Source organism: Cyprinus carpio, unplaced genomic scaffold (genome assembly GCF_018340385.1).
Source record: "Cyprinus carpio isolate SPL01 unplaced genomic scaffold, ASM1834038v1 S000006809, whole genome shotgun sequence".
In the NCBI taxonomy this organism is placed as follows: domain Eukaryota; kingdom Metazoa; phylum Chordata; class Actinopteri; order Cypriniformes; family Cyprinidae; genus Cyprinus; species Cyprinus carpio.
The window spans coordinates 1,303,392-1,319,844 of NW_024879395.1; the positions used below are offsets into that span (position 1 = coordinate 1,303,392).

Consider the following 16,453-nt stretch of genomic DNA (forward strand, 5'->3'; position numbering starts at 1 on the left):
TTTATTTTTTTAAAAGCAATTATAAAAAGCATTGCCATGGAAATTGTGAAAATGTGTTAATAATTGCATTTTAGTTAAAAAAAAAATACTCAAAAAGCATCTGCTTAATTAGATTTTTTAATATTTCATAAAATAAAGATAGCAATGTACAAAAATAATTACAGCCCCATAGCCTTAATCATTTGTCATGACAAATGGACATTTATAAATGCATGTTATCATGTAGAAATATAAATAAAGATACACACTTTAGTTTCTCTAATCTGCATTGTTTGTTTTCCAACAGATGACAGATCTTCTCAAATCCTAAGTTTCCTAGTTTATTTCCACTCAGATCCAGCTCTGTCAGGTTTGAAGGATTTGAATTAAATGCTGATGTCAGAGCAGCACAACCTTCTGCTGTAATGCTGTTATTATTCAGCCTGCAGAGACAGAAAAAGAGAGGAAATATTCTTCAGTTTATCTCAAAACCTTCATTGCATTTGCTTGTATTGTTGTTGTCTGAAAGCTGTTCTTGTATCTGCTAAGTTAATAAATGCTAAATTTTCATCTTAACCAGTTATTGAATGTAAAACATAAAAGAAAATGCTATGTATTAAAGATACTTTGGCCTCACTTTATATTAGGTGTCTTTGACTACTATGTACAGTACATACATCACAAAAAGATTAATTGTTAGGTACAATGCACTTATTGTGCTCAAGGTAATATAAATTACATCTGTTCATCATATGAAGCAATCAAGTCTCTTCAGAAAATTTGTACTAAACCAATCAATTCATATGGATTAGTTTTATGATCTTTTATGAACTTTTTGAAGCATCAAAATGGTACAGTAGTTGTCCAGACTGTCAATGGAGGGAAAGAAATTGCTCAGATTTCATTAATCAACACAACTCAGCACACCTGAAAAAAATGATAGTTGCGTGGGAAAAATAGTCCAACAACACTGTCGAATCAAAAATATAAAAAAGATACACTCCTGAATCTTTTATAATTAAGATTTCATAAAAAAAAAAAAAATCTTAATTTGTGTTCCGAATAAGAACGAAAGTCTCAAAAGTCTGGAATGACACGAGGGTGAGTAAATGATTACAGAATCCTTTTAAATGTGATGCATATATAAAAAATACATTCATGCATTTGCAAAATTTTGATGCTGCTTAAATTGATCCATTTTTAATCATGCTGTATTATCCGCTCAACAAAATCTCATATATCTACTGTTCTTTTATTGAAGCTCTCTCTACACCTACTGTATACCTTTCTGGCAGTCATTTGACTTGTGCCTGGCACTGAGGCAAAGTTGAAGTGCATGCCTAAAACATCTGTGATGTGGCTGTAAAGAGACAGTTCTATGTCTCAATAAGTCAAAAACAGCAGTTGTGAGCGGGTGGCCAAGAGAACTTTATCAATTTAAATGTTAGTACATAGTGGCTGATGACACTTAATATAAAGAGGGCCTAATACTTCCAAAGCAAGTATAAATTTGAAATGTATGTGAGATACTCACTGAAGTTTGTTGAATTGACAGTGTTTGTCCTCCAGCAGAGCAGCAAAATCATTCACAAATTTGATGATGTCAAGTTTATTTCCGCTCAGAATAAGCTCTCTCAGAAGTAAGGGATTAATACCCATAATTCCACTCACATACTGACAGGCTTCATCTGCAGCAGGACCCAAAAACCTGTGTAAGAGAAGATGAAGCAGGATTCAATTCAACAGAACTTGGTGTAATTAATAGTCAGCTTTTAAAACAGCACAATTAGTTGTTGGAACAAAGTTAGTGAAATAAAATTTCTATGAATAATTCACCTCCATATCATGTGTATCATTATTTTGTATCATTTCATCATGACTCACCTCAGTGTCTTCAGTGAATAGTTTGGATCCTGTAGTAAATCACTGAGCTCCTTCACTCCTGATTGTCCAGGATCATTTCCTGTGAGGTCCAGCTCTATCAGGTGTGAAGGGTTTGATCTCAGAGCTGAAGCCAGAGCTTTATAATCTTCTTCAGTGATACTGCAGTCTGAAAGTCTAGAGAAAATAAAAACACAAATTTAAATTAACATTGCAGCTGAGATTAATTCATCACTGTAATATCAATTAATATGACTAAATTACACATTTTACCTTATCAGATATGCCACAGTTTTATTCTGCTAAGATTAATTTATTATATAATAATGACCAGGAATCTGTTATTGTTGAATATGGGGGCGGTTAAAATAACTAATTATTTATAATAAAAATAAAGCCCTAATCTTTCACTTTCTTAATTAATTCAATGTATCAATACAAATATTATTATATGACTAAGTTCTGCATCAATTTAGTCTTACTTTCCATTTCTTAAGGAAACATTTTAATACATAGCATAAGGCTAAAACTGCACCTTATCTCTGCACTGAAAGCACATTATATGACACAGTTCTCAGTACTTCATCAAAGAAAAGTGCTGCACCTGAGACACAGATTACCTAGACAGAAATCATTTTCGCAAAAAGCTAAAAAAATCATATTTAGTAAAATTTTAGACTTTAAGCTAGAGCCCTAGAAAATGTATTCACTAAAGGGAGGAAAATGTTCATTTTGTATCAATAACTGTGGAACTCAATTTTTAAATATTTGTTGCGCATCAGTCTGAACATTACAAACACCATCAAAAATCAATCAGGAAAAAATATTAGGCTAAATCACAGTACGGAGCCCCGCACATGGCACGCAGGAAAAAATAGTAGGCTAAATCGTGCACACGATTTACTATTTCGTTCACTCGATTTATAAATTGTGCACACGATTTACTAATTCGTACCCTCGATTTGCTAAATCGTGCACACGAGTTATAAATCGAGAGAACGAAATAGTTATCGTGTACATGTTTTAGTACATTGAAGGAACAAATTAGTAAACTGTGCGCACAATTTATTTATTTTTTCTTGCATGTCATGTGCGGGGCTCCGTATGACAGAGAGGAAGAAATGAAGATAAACAGTACTTACATGTTTCCAAACAGTTCATCCTTTTTAACCAATCCTATCCATTTTTTTTATTGAATGGAATTTATTACCACTAAAGTTGCTCAATAACAATCTCCACAATGTCTGTTCCTGATTCACTTTCTGCTATTCAATGTCACTAAACCAAACAGTCTGTTTGTGAGTCACCAATTCATAGTTTTATGTGATGTCTGAGGGCATGTTAACAAAGCATGAATCTTATTGGTTGGCCAGGTTTCTTTACAATTCAAAGGAAAAAAGAACCCCTCTCCATAAAAAAGAAAAAAAAAATAATGTACATAATGTAAATGTTCGTGTCTGCTTAAATGAACAGCAGTTGGTGGTGAAATGTACTAACTTGAGTATCTTCAGTTCACACACAGGATTCTTCAGTCCCTCACAGATCTCTTTGACTCCTGAGTCCAGCAGACGGCTGTTGTTCAGGTTAATCTCTTTCAGGATGGTTTTGGAGGAGAGAACAGTAGCTAGAACTGAACAGTTTTTCTCTGTCAGCTCACAATTATTCAGCCTAAACACAAAAAAGCATTATTTTAATATTCAACACATATTCAACACACATCAGATCAACAGATCTTCATATTTGCTCACACGTCACTGACAGTCTTTTGTAATCATAGAAGTTAGGATGTATAAACTCATGTTCACTCACTTTATTTTCTCCACTTTGCTATGAGAGTCCATTAAAAGAGCAGAGAGCTTTCTGAGCATCCAGGTCTCCTAATTTATCTCCACTCAGATCCAGTTCTGTCAGAAGTAATGGACTTATTTGCAGAACTTCAGTGAGATGCTCACATGCTTTCTCTGCAGCAGGAATTTTCAAAAACCTACAGGAAATAGAAGACCATTTTAGATGAGATAATCTTGTTGTAATTTCATCCTGTTTACAGGTGGAGTTCAGCGAACACAGATCATCTCCACTAATGTTTTAATATGCATTTTTTTCACTTACTGTGATGTTGTTTTTGGTTTTTAGTTGTTCCTAGACTTTTTGGAATTGGTTTCAAAAGCATTCCTTTTAGGTTTTAGTTGTACATCCATAAACTAATGCTCACAGAAGGCTTTATACAGAATTTATTAAGAATTAATACAGAATGTTTACTTTAATGAATATTTTTATAGATGTCAAATATATTTCTCATTTTGTACAGTTTGAAAAAAATCTGTTATCAGTCAATGTACACTGTACATTTTGGTATGTGAAAAATGGATTGATGTTTAGAGGACATTATGTGATGTTTAAATATTTATTTGATTTGTGCAAATTACTTAATTTAGAGACAATTGCTTAACATGTTTACAGTGTGAGGAATTATAAAATCTGTACTGTTTCATCAGTGCAGTAGAAGTGTAGCAAACTGACTGCATTATTAATGTGCTGTTGAGTTTATGAGCTTATGCAACAAATTGTTATAAATCTGATCCTTGTCGTGGTCCATGTTAGGTCCGTGTATCTTTTGGTCATTTGATTTTTTGTTTAATATTGAGTGTAGAAAATGAGAAAACGGCTCCATTTACTTTTTAAATATTTTTGCGGAAAACTAAAAACAAGAATTCAAAGATCAAACCGTGCTGTCATCGGTTCTTCTGCAGTTCTGCGCGGCAAAATACTAGTCCTCTGCTGCTGCAGTTGTAGGGATTTTTTCATGTCATGTTAACTCAGACATGGGCTGGCATTAATCCTGTTTTAGGCTTCTCCTTTTTTTCTATTTTATTATATATATGGCCTATTATTTCAGACAGCTATCCATTATGGTGATGAAAAAGATTTGCTACGCTGTTGTTAAGATTGATGTCAAGATTTTATTGTTTGAATTTTAAGATTTTAAATGGGTTGGCGCCTGCTTATTTATAAGAGCTTATACATGTCCACACTCTTTTTAAAGCACTGAGGTCATCCAGTCAGGTGCTTCTCGATGTTCTGAGAGCCAGGTTAAAATGTAAAGATGACCGAGCTTTTTCAGTGGTGGCATCTAATTTGTGCGATAGTTCACCTGTACAAACAAGAACTATGTAGTGCTGCGTTTCCCAAAAGCTTCTTAAGCCTAAGAAGTTCGTAAAAAATTATCATATGACTTATCTTAATATTATGGTCTGTTTCCCAAACGCATCGTAACTTAGTAGCACTTCGTAGACATTTATCGTAGATCTACGTGTGATCTGGAGTAATTGTAAAGCCCCAAGTGCATCACAAGAAGACAGATTTATGCGGTCACCTGCAGGACAATCGGCAGATTACACCTTTACCTTGACTCAGGTGCAATGTGATTACAATTTAATAATTTGACTGTACTTTATGGTACACGTCATTGCTCTTTTTTATTTATTTTTATTAATTTATAAATTAAATATTAAAAAGGGCTGAAAATAGAAATACACATCTAAATGAAAAAGACTGAACAAAAAAAAATGAATAAAATAAGTACTGTAGGAAATATGCTTCAAAGACTGGTGAAAAAAAAATCTTTCAATACATGGCTGATGTGCACGAAAACCAGCCATGTATTGGACCCCGGAAGTAATGTCTCTCTCTCTCTCTCTTTCTCTCTCTCTCTCTATAAAAGTATATTATATATTATAATGTAACTTATAATATTATATAATATAATTATTATATCCCAGTTGACTGGAACGCAGTAGGCTATTACAGTAGGTGGCCATCCAAAACACCGCCTCTACCTCCGCAAAGTCCACAAACAGCATTTGAACGCTGAGTGGCGCTCTAACTAATTAAATATCAAGCCTATGAGCCTTATATTTTCTCTACACCATATTTTAGATTTGACACATTTAAATAGTGTGCAGTATTATTTATATAATATGAATTGTGTGTTATATTATTCAAAAGAAATTGTGGTTTACTTTGCATCGGAGCATTAAGAGTGGTAGCCTATTGTGAGCTAGGCTTGCGTGTTTTATAAATTATTTTCTTTATTTTAGTAAAACGTGAGTGACTGTATAATTTCTCTCCCATTATTTAGGCCTAATTAAAACAAGAAAGAATAAATTAAACCTGCACGATTTAGCTAAATCACTGAAACTCTAAAGAGTGGATGGATTAATACAACGTCCTCACGATTAAACTCAAGTTCTCTCATTATAATCAACGAAATACACACGATGTAAAAAAGAGCTTCATTAACTGACAACTTCAGTCTTCTTTACTTGCTTTCATGTAATTTAAGTAAAACAATAAAATAAAATAATAATAATAAAATAAATAAATTGTAGCCGCATTTAAATGGATGTTTGTATAATATTCCGTAAAATATCAGTGCAAGATTTGCTCGGCGCATGATGCTGAGTGCTCGCAGCATTTATTCTTATTTTTCTACATATTTTATCTTCATTAAAAATCTTGTTTGGTTTTATTTAGGATAATTACATGTAAAAAAAAAAAAAAATTTGCTTTGTAATGCATATGCAAAATGTGAATTATTATTCATATTCAAGTGTCTGTGTGAAAATTATTATGCAGGCATGACAGGGAGACGCCCTCTCGGTCACGTGATTTTTTTCCTAATAATGAAATAACTGAAAATTGGGGGTGCCAAACATGCATGAGAAATATATCTACAGAAAGCTTGACATGTCTTTTAAAGAATCAATTCAGAACGAAATCATTATGTAATCTGTGAGGGTTGTATTTCTCTTTAAAGGCGCGTCCATGTGGAGAGAGTCAGCACTGTGAATTTCATCTTGCAGCCGACAAGAAAACATTAAATGTTGTTTATTAATAAATAATTAAAATGTCTCCTTTTTCACAATTATTGGGCTACTTCTGCCTGTGCTTGTGGCAAACTTAATGCATGTCTTGAGCGCGGAATATATTAAGGCTCATTATGGATTATAGATGTAAATTTAATATAAACCTGCGATTAGTTGAATAAATGCAACGAATAATAACAAAATGAACAACTAGTAACTAGAAAAATCTTACGTGGGGCAGACCTATTAAATACCCTCTAGACATCTCTGGTAAAGTTTGTAAAGCATTTTATACGCGTTTGCATAAATTCTTCGTTCAGAACGGTCCTCTGAAACACAAAAACGAAAATTGAAATAAAATCGATATTTTATGTTTTGAGAATGGCCAGCCCTTCTCTGCAGATATTGTGCTTCTGGTTTGTTGCATTTTAAATCACATAAAGTCTTCAAAATATATAAAAACTCTTGTGTTTTTGTCACGTCTGTAAAAAAAAAAAAAGCCTATAAAACATGTTCATAAACGGATACTTTACTGATGTCTGGGATTTAGAAAAACTTCAATATATTGTTCATGAATACGCTACATTCTGTGAAAATTTATATTTCACACTCTAAAAAATATTGTATGGACGCAAAAATAAAGCCGCCTACGCTCCACTCAGGGCTCGTGGTTCTGATTGGGCTCAACCCTCCCCGCGCGTTTGAGACACGCTGCAGAGCAGAGTATGAGCAGTGCGGTGTTATTCTGACTGAGCGAGGAGAGGATTTTTTAAAAGTCGGAGCGTCTGGTTTTCACTCGCTCCAGCACCGCTCCATCACGAATACAATTCATGCCAACAGCCCGTAATATAAACTGCATATTTAGGAAGAATTGACATGATAAACATATTTAGCTATATCTTGATACACATCTCTCCGGTCAGAAGATTATAATGACGGCAATAGTCGAGCGGGATGTTACAGGCTAGTTAGTTCTAAAGGAGTTTATTTTTTACTGATTATTTTCGGGTTATTTTCGGGTTATAATGACACTGACTCACTGCCAGTTTTAATCTGAACAGCTCTTAACGCCGAGTGGATGGTTAGATGCATGATGGGCTAGTATTAAAAAAAATAAAAAAAAATCACTGCTGAAAAAAACAATAGAAATCATTACAGAATATGTAATGGTTTTAATGGTTCTAATGGGAATTCTAATGGTTTTAATGGACACTGTAATGGTCTCTGTTGGTCTCTATTGGTAATTTGCTTTCTTCTATTGGTGGCATATTGTCTATTGGATACCATTAAGGACCAACAGAACACCTTTGGAAACTTCTGGTGGTATCTACTGGACACCAGTAGGAAACCATTATGACGCCAATAAATTAAGTGGTTTCTTTGGAAAACTGTAATGGTCCTAGTGGGTAGGCTACTGCTGAAAAAAAAAAAACAAAAAAATAAATGAACACACAAACAATAGAAACCATTACAGAATTTTTAATGGTTTTAATGGTTCTAATGGGAATTCTGTTGGTTTTAATGGACACTGTAATGGTCCCTGTGGGTCTCTATTCTTAAATTGCTTTCTTTTATTGTCTATTAGATACCATTAAGGACCAACAGAACACCTTTGGAAGCTTACGGTGGTAATTATGCTGGTACACACCCAGCACCAGACGTCATTTGGACATCGTTTTTTTTTTTTTTTTTTTTTGCTAAAATCAGCTCGGCCCGTCATGGCCTTCTTTTTAGATCAAAAAATTGACGTTGAAAGTTGGTCTTGCTTGGTTCGTCGGATTTGGTCCAAATTTTGCCCTAAAATCCGCAATTGTCTTTGTTTTGTCTGTCTGATTTGGTTCATATCTATAGCCCCAAAATCTATGTTTAATATTAGGTTTTGTTTGGTCCATCTGATTTGGTCCTAATTTAGGCCAAAAATAGATGTTGAAATAACAGTGAAATTCTGCGTGACTTCTACGTGCTGTAATGGGCGCGCGCGCTGAACTGGGAGCGGAGGACGTCACCATGGAAACGAGGCGGCGGCAGCCCAACCGTCAAGCAGCTGAACGCTGACTCTCAATGTGGTTTTCACTATTTTTTTAGGTAAGTTTCGTCTATATAATTACACAAATAGTACATTAAAGTGTTTCTGACACTTTATTTCATGTAAATGATACGCTTCCGTTTAATATTTACTTTATAGAAATGGTTTAGTGTCGTCAGAAAAAGTCCGTTAGCATCTCCACTGTAAAGGCTGATTTATACTTCTGTACGTCGGACCTACGCCTTAGGCTATGCGTCAGTTTTAATTTTACTTCTGCGTCGTTGTCCGCCTCGACGTGCAGTACACATGCAAACCGCTAGTCTGCGGTGTCCACGGGCATGTTGCTGGTGTAAACTGCAGTACCATGACAAAAAGCCGAAGAAGAAGCGGCTCGGCGGAGAAGCATTATTATAGCCATGACGGCGACAAATAAATATTAAATCAGTATTTAAAACTACAAAAAGGAGACAACAACGGAACGAGAAGATGGTATTCTTTCAATCTTCACAAGGACTTGTACCACGGCAGATCACACATTGTTTATCGCGGACAAATACTGATGTATAATGCTATGTAGTATAATAAATGATAAGACAGACCTCTTGTTCTTTGCTTTGTTTTATTTTATTTAAGAAGGTTGTAACATTAAAATATATTAAAGTGCACATTATAAAACACACCAAACTCAAGTACATACAGAGGAAGCGCGTTCTAGCAGACCAATCACAGTGCTTGCGGTCCGCGTAGAATTGACGCGCTGTTAGATTTTTGGAGAGGTGCACGTCAGGTCACGGCGTTGGCTACGGCGTAGGGTGTGTGTCTATGTGTAGGCTGCGGCGTAGGTCCGACGCAGAAGTATAAATCAGCCTTAAGGCTAACTACAAGAGGTAACGATAAACTTGAGCTCTTATTTATTAAGTTTGGGCTTTTAATGTCATCTTGTGTGTAGATGAGCGCTCTCTCTCTCTCTCTCTCTCTCTCTGTCTGTCTCTATATATATCTCAACGGATGAATGGAAGTAAGCTAATTAATTTAACCTAAAAGTATGCACTGTACAGTTACGTAACCGGATAACGTTACATCACTTACAATGGGCTGAAACCTTCAGGTTTTGATCTTTCATGGTAAACACATAAATACATAAATACCACTGTTATTTCAGAAGTGCCAGAAAAAAAAAAAACCTCTATGACACAGGAGAAGTTCATGATTTTAAAATTCACATATATATATAATGAAAACACACACACACACACACACACACACACACACACACATATATATATTTATATATATATAGTGTGTGTGTGTGTGTGTGTGTGTCTGTCTGTGTTTGTTTGCATGTTAGTTATTTTGATGTCCACGCTGTAGGAGCATTACTAAATTAGTAAAACTAAAATGTTTAAGTCTTTTTTATATATATATATATATATATATATATATATATATATATATATATATATTATATATATATATATATATATATATATAATATATATATATATATATTCTGTAAATTATTATTTTTCTTTTCTGCATTTCACCTCTGCTATAGTTTATTTATAATAAACCTGTCATTGTATAATGAATATTGTTGTCTCTGTGACAGTATGCTTATGTTCCCAGGTTCTTCCATGCTGATGGCTGTGCTCTAGAGTCATATCTCCTGTCGAAGAACATTTTAGACATTATGAACCATGAAAGTAAGCAATTCCTTAACACATACACTACCATTCAAAAATGTAAGGGTCAGATTTGTAAAAATAAATATTTTAAGCTCACCACTGCTGCATTTATTTGATTAAAATACAGTAAAATAGTAATATTGTGAAATACCATTTTTTAATAACTATTTTCTATTTCAGTATGTTTTAAAAAGTGATCAAAGCTTAATTTTTAGCATCATTACTCCAGTCTCCAGTGTCACATAATCCTTCAAATATTAGTCCATTCTAATAATATTAAAATATGAAAAATATTAATGTAAATATTATTTTTTTCCTTTGGTGATTTGTATTGTATACCCAGAATGCAATGCACAATTAAGTAGATTCCCATTCTCTAACTCCAAGCTACACACTCTCACACAGTGTCTACACTGGACACACCAAAGTGACTGTTAAAAAATCATTCGAACTTTGTGTCAGTACATCATAAATAGAACGAGGCATCAGTTTATGGTCGGTGATTTGTTGTGTCATGCCGTGCCACATCCAGTGTAGACAGCATCACTGATTATAATAGGCTCTGTTGTATTTTGTTGTGCCGTCCAGTGTAGACACAGTGTTACAACTCTTATTAAATATCATTACATATGATGCATGTATGATGCCATTCATCACTGATAGATCTTTTCTATTTCATCGATAAACCACAAGTTAACTGTAACCTATTTAAACAATATTAATAAGAATAAATAAAAATGCATCTGTGACTTAATATTGCTTCTTATTTTTCAGTGTGTTGAAAGTTCTCATTAAACACATAGCTTTATTCTCATCTCTGTGCATTTTCAGACGTTGTGCATATTTCTGAATCAAAATCTTTTAACTTTTTAACATCATAATATTGATTGTTTTCTCTTTTTTCATAGTTTAGCTCCAACCCCAGTTAAGCAGATCTGGGCAGCTGATCAAGGATCACCAGAAAACTCTGCAGAACATTGGTCCTCCAGCCCAGGACTGGACACCAGTGTTGTAAGTCATTAATCTAGAAGTCATCCTGCCTCTTTGAAGTGTCATGTTCAGAATATATTACAGGAGATCTCAACATTGTCTCTTAAGGTCCACTTACATGCAGAGTTTTGCTCCAACCTGCAGTGCACCTGAACACATTAATCAAGGTCTTCAGTTTTAGTTACTATTAGTGTTGTCACGGTACCAAAATTTCAGTATTCGGTACCAGTACCAGTGGAAAATCCATTGTACTCGGTACCAATTTCAGTACCAAAGCAAAACACAAAAACATGCTAATTAATTTTTCAATAATTTTTTTTTTTTTTTTTCAATAATTTTTTTTTTTTATTATTAGCCGCACTTATACTAGCAATTAACTACTCTAATAACAGTGTTCATTTCAATCCGACATTCAAATTACAATTATATATATATCCTGATAAATATACACAGAATGACAGTCACTCACTGCTCTTTATTGAACTGCTTTTATAGTTTTAATAATTACTTTATTTAATGAACACAATAAAGGGATTTTACGTTTGATTATTTGTTTTTCTTACTTGAATGCTTTTGTTCAGATGTAAAATAAAAAAGTGAACTATTATTAAGAAAAGAACTGCAGGAAAAGATGCAATGTTGCTCTGTGATTTTGCTTTGGAACCTTTAGAAAACTTTAACCTGATTTTGACACATTTATTCATTCACTCATAACAACAAACAACACTGAACTACACCTAAACCATTGAGATATTCAACACAGCCGACAATAATTAATGACAACAGAAAAAAGAAGAAATAACAAGAAGAAAAATATAAAGACAGTCTGCGTGTCTCTCTCTACAAACAATTAATTACTTCACAAACAGCAAAAATATATATGCATCTATTAAAGCAGTGCATGAGTATGGAACAGTGATTAAACTGACTTGGAACCTGTATTCCAAGTGGAATCCACTATTCAGACAAACCATGGAATAACTAACATTTACTAATGGAACCTTATTCTAAAGTGTATTTGTTTTAAAATGTTCAAGAGTGTTTCACTTTGGTCTGTTACTGTAGGAACCATTGGCTTTACATTTCCATACTCCTAAACATGACGCTGAACAAAACAAACTGGTTGTTGTATTCATGAACATAAAAATGTGTAATAGACAAAAGTTCCCATCTGTCAAGAACTTTGAATCTGCTCAAAGTGCCCCCAAAGTGTTGGACAAATTTAAACATGATGATGTTTTGTCAACAACTAAGTTTTTGCAACTTTTTTGAGATTGCCATATAAATATATGTATGGATAATCTCACATACTGGTAATGTGGTTTAAGTGGTACCTTGTCCTAATGAATTTTCCTTCTCTTTTGCAGGTCTAAGACAGCTACAATGAAGCCACAAATGCAGTTCATAGTTCCTGTATTTCTATAATGCATTAATGAATAACAATAATTAAAAAAAAAATGTAATGTCAAGGTTTTGTGTTAATTCCAGCTATGTTGCGTATTCCGTGAATAATTTTGATTTAAGGTGCATATTCTTAATTCTTTGCAAAACAACATGAACTGTTTGCTATTGAAAGGTTGGTATGTAGTTTAAATAAATACAATTATATTCTTGACAAAACTGTGTATAGTTTGTATTAATAATTTAAATTATTTAATTAATTAATCAATGGCCTAATTACCAGCTATAGGCAAAATATTCAAATCAGAACCAATACAAAAACTGCAACGGAAACCATTAAATATGTGCAAATAAAAACCTATAGAAACTTGAAATGGAAACCATCAGAACCATTACAAAAATGTGATGGAAACCATTAAATATGTGCAAATAAAGACCAATACAAACTTGTAATGGAACCATCAGAAACCAATAGAAAAAACTGTGATGGAAACCATTATGTGCAAATCATGACCAATACAAATTTGTAATGGAAACCTATACAAACAACAATAAAGCCTAATGGAATACGCCCCAAAAACACTACGTAATGGAAACCATTTGGTAATGGTTTTATGGTTAATTGCTGCTGGTTTGGTAATGGTTTTGTACTGGACAACCATTAGAATTTCTGTAATGGTTTTCTATTGTTTTTTTCAGCAGGGTAAAATAAAGGTCTTTCCAGCATTAAGGTAATAACATTAGCTACTGCTTTTTTAATCATCATGTTTCAGTTATAAATTGACTGGTAAATAATAAAGAATTTGCCTATATTAATACTGTTTTGAACAATTATTTGTCATTTGAATATTGATTTTAAGTAGGGAGGCAAAAAAATCAATTTAAAATCGTAACTCGGATTTTTTTGTGAAAAAAATCGGGGATTTTTTTTTTGTTTTAGGCCCATCGCCCAGCCCTAATGCAACAGTTTTTTATTTATTTTATTTTATTATTTATTATTTTTTTTTAGTTAAGGCAAGTTCCTCTGAAATTAAGTTATAATAACTAATAAACTTTATTGCTCTATGACAGTAGTCAACATTTGAAGTGGTTCAAACCTTTCTTTAAAGTTGTTTTAAAACAATATGTCCTAAAAACCTGTTCTGCAAATTTGATACCCTCATAAGACACTGTCCATATGAAAGAGCAAGAGATTCACACCTCTATCTCGACCTCACAAGCTATACAGAAACTACTCCAAACCCCAGCCCCCTCCAGCTGAACTGAACTCGGTCTGTTTTTTGGCCGTGAGGAACGGTGTGTGTTGTCATGTTACTGTGTTGAAACATGCCTGCACTCACAGCAGCCGTACTCTTTTTATTCATTATTTTCCCGCAGCCCATATTATTATTATCACTAGAACCAAAATAATAACAAATTATCAATGATAATTAATCATTTTTTTTGAGAAAAATCGTAGACATTTGTGAACGTAGGAGTTGGAGGAAGGCTTTAAGACCAAGCGGAATCCTCCATCAGCTGCTCCGGCTTCACAGCGAGCGCGAGCTCTAACTGCACCCAGCTTTCACCGTCCACAAGTTTTGATTTATAAAATCAGTTTAGGCGAATACCAACTCATTGATCATGAGCCCAACATTAGCAAGGCGGCAAAACATCCAGTCTACCTGAAGAAAGACGTATTTCATGAGCTACTGCTGTGAAATAGAGAGTAAAAAAAAAACTGTAGGCTATTCTTAAACTTGGATCTCATTATTTTGAAGTACAAATCCACAACACCAGAAGCAACCTACACTCTCTAAGTGTTCTTTTCATTGAAAAGTATGCATTTTATTATTCACAGGCTATATGGTTGAAATAATATTTTAGTTGAAAAAACTTTAAGTTCCATTGTTTAAAAAAATGCAACATAGAAATGTTCATAGACCTTCAGTTGTTATGCTTTAAAAATCCAATGCGACAGACATAGGCCTTATATTTTTGTACATTACAAATATTTGGATCGTCCCTTATTTTCTTAAATAGTAAATACTTATTTTCTTCAAAAATAACACATTATGAATAAAGAATAAATAAAAGAACCTCTATTAGCCCTTATTTTACATTTCTGGAAGTTAATTTGCAACTCTAATTATGATGTGACTCCCCTGACAGTGGCAGGTTCCTCAAAAAAAAAAAAAAGTAAAAAAAACAAACAAACAAACAAACAAAAAAAAAAAAAAAAATTAAATAAAACCTTGTTAGAGCTACGTGAGCGATAATAGATTTAAAAAAGAAAAAAAGTGTGTACTTGGTTTCCGAAAATGGAAAACCAATAGCCTACAGCTGTAAAAAATGATATGATGAAAAATTATTAATTCATAGAAAATAAGCAATTAAGCAATTAAAACCTTTTTTTTAAATACCATATCAACTTGAATTTCAATACTATTAAACTGACTTTAAAATCTTAAGAAGTTTATAAGGGTGAAACGGTAAAAATGTCACAGTGCATGTTAAATAGTCTAAATGAACTTATATGTATCTTATATAGTATCTGAAGACCTTGATGCATTGCATGTTAGCATAAAACTAACAATATATATTGATTGTTCATTTTTTTTAATGAAACAATTCCTGTATATGTGACAGCAACTTTATATCAAACATTTTGAAATCGGTCCCACAGCTGAGCATCGCTGGAGGCATGCGGAGTGAATGCGCATGCACAAAGTCATTTTTTCGGATGCAATGGAAAAACATAAAGCTGGATAAAACCATACACGAAAACTTGTAAATAGTTAATAACATAGCCTAGATTAGGCCCATACTCTGTCCCGAAGTATATAATGTAAATTTGTTACCCACAATAACACGTTTTAAACCGATTAATCGCCTATTTTTCAGTTGCTGCTATTTTTTAAACACGCTAAAAAATAAATTACATTTGTGAGAGGTTTGCATTTTATTTCATTCAGAAATAATAACGGGCAGACCTAATAATGTTATAGGCTTATGCACCAACAGGACATTTTTAGTTCCCCTTCACTTTACAACAAATCCTTTAAATTCACCAAATTATCAGAACAGAAACAAGAATTACAAATATATAATTCTACTGGGATAAATATAATTGCAGTATATAATCAAGCAGCGATGGCGGGAAAAACAAAAATAATCATAAATATAGCTGCAAGCAGCGATGGCGGGCTCAAGCCATCAGCGCAAACGCCACCCTGGTGGCATCAGGTAAACTGTGACCAGTGGGCACATGCATTTACAGTAACCTCTGGCAGACAGGTTTTTAAGGGATATGGCAATTAAAGGGGTTTAATCCAAACCATCAATACTTTGAAAATCACATACACAGAACAATATTCATGAAATAGCTGACACTCCTGTTGGGCGGAGCCTATGACATGCAATACGGAAAGTTGTTCGGCACAATGAGATCTATAAGTGTACTGAGTTATATATGAATACGTCACGTATGTGTGAGCATACATCCACATTTCTGACTGTGTTCCAGGGGGCGCCGTAGAAGCCCGGGCCACGCCCAGGGGTCCCGCCCTCTGCAGCCTCATAGTGGCCACAGTCAATTTTCAAGAGTTTTTGAGCATGGTAAGGGCCCCAAAAGCCCCCAAAACTTT

The 16,453-nt window shown here is 33.8% G+C and overlaps 1 protein-coding gene across 1 annotated transcript in view; it reads right to left on the reverse strand.

Annotated features, from left to right (window-relative positions):
• The window catches only part of LOC109047495 (ribonuclease inhibitor-like), a 168,035-nt gene that overhangs the window by 28,670 nt on the left and 122,912 nt on the right, over positions 1–16,453 (reverse strand). Inside the window, exons 4-6 of the mRNA XM_042756185.1 lie at positions 1,864–2,037; positions 1,514–1,687; positions 249–422 (exon numbers count right to left, since the gene is read on the reverse strand). Of these exons, the coding sequence (XP_042612119.1) occupies positions 249–422; positions 1,514–1,687; positions 1,864–2,037 (522 nt within the window). The remainder of the gene's footprint in view (positions 1–248; positions 423–1,513; positions 1,688–1,863; positions 2,038–16,453) is intronic.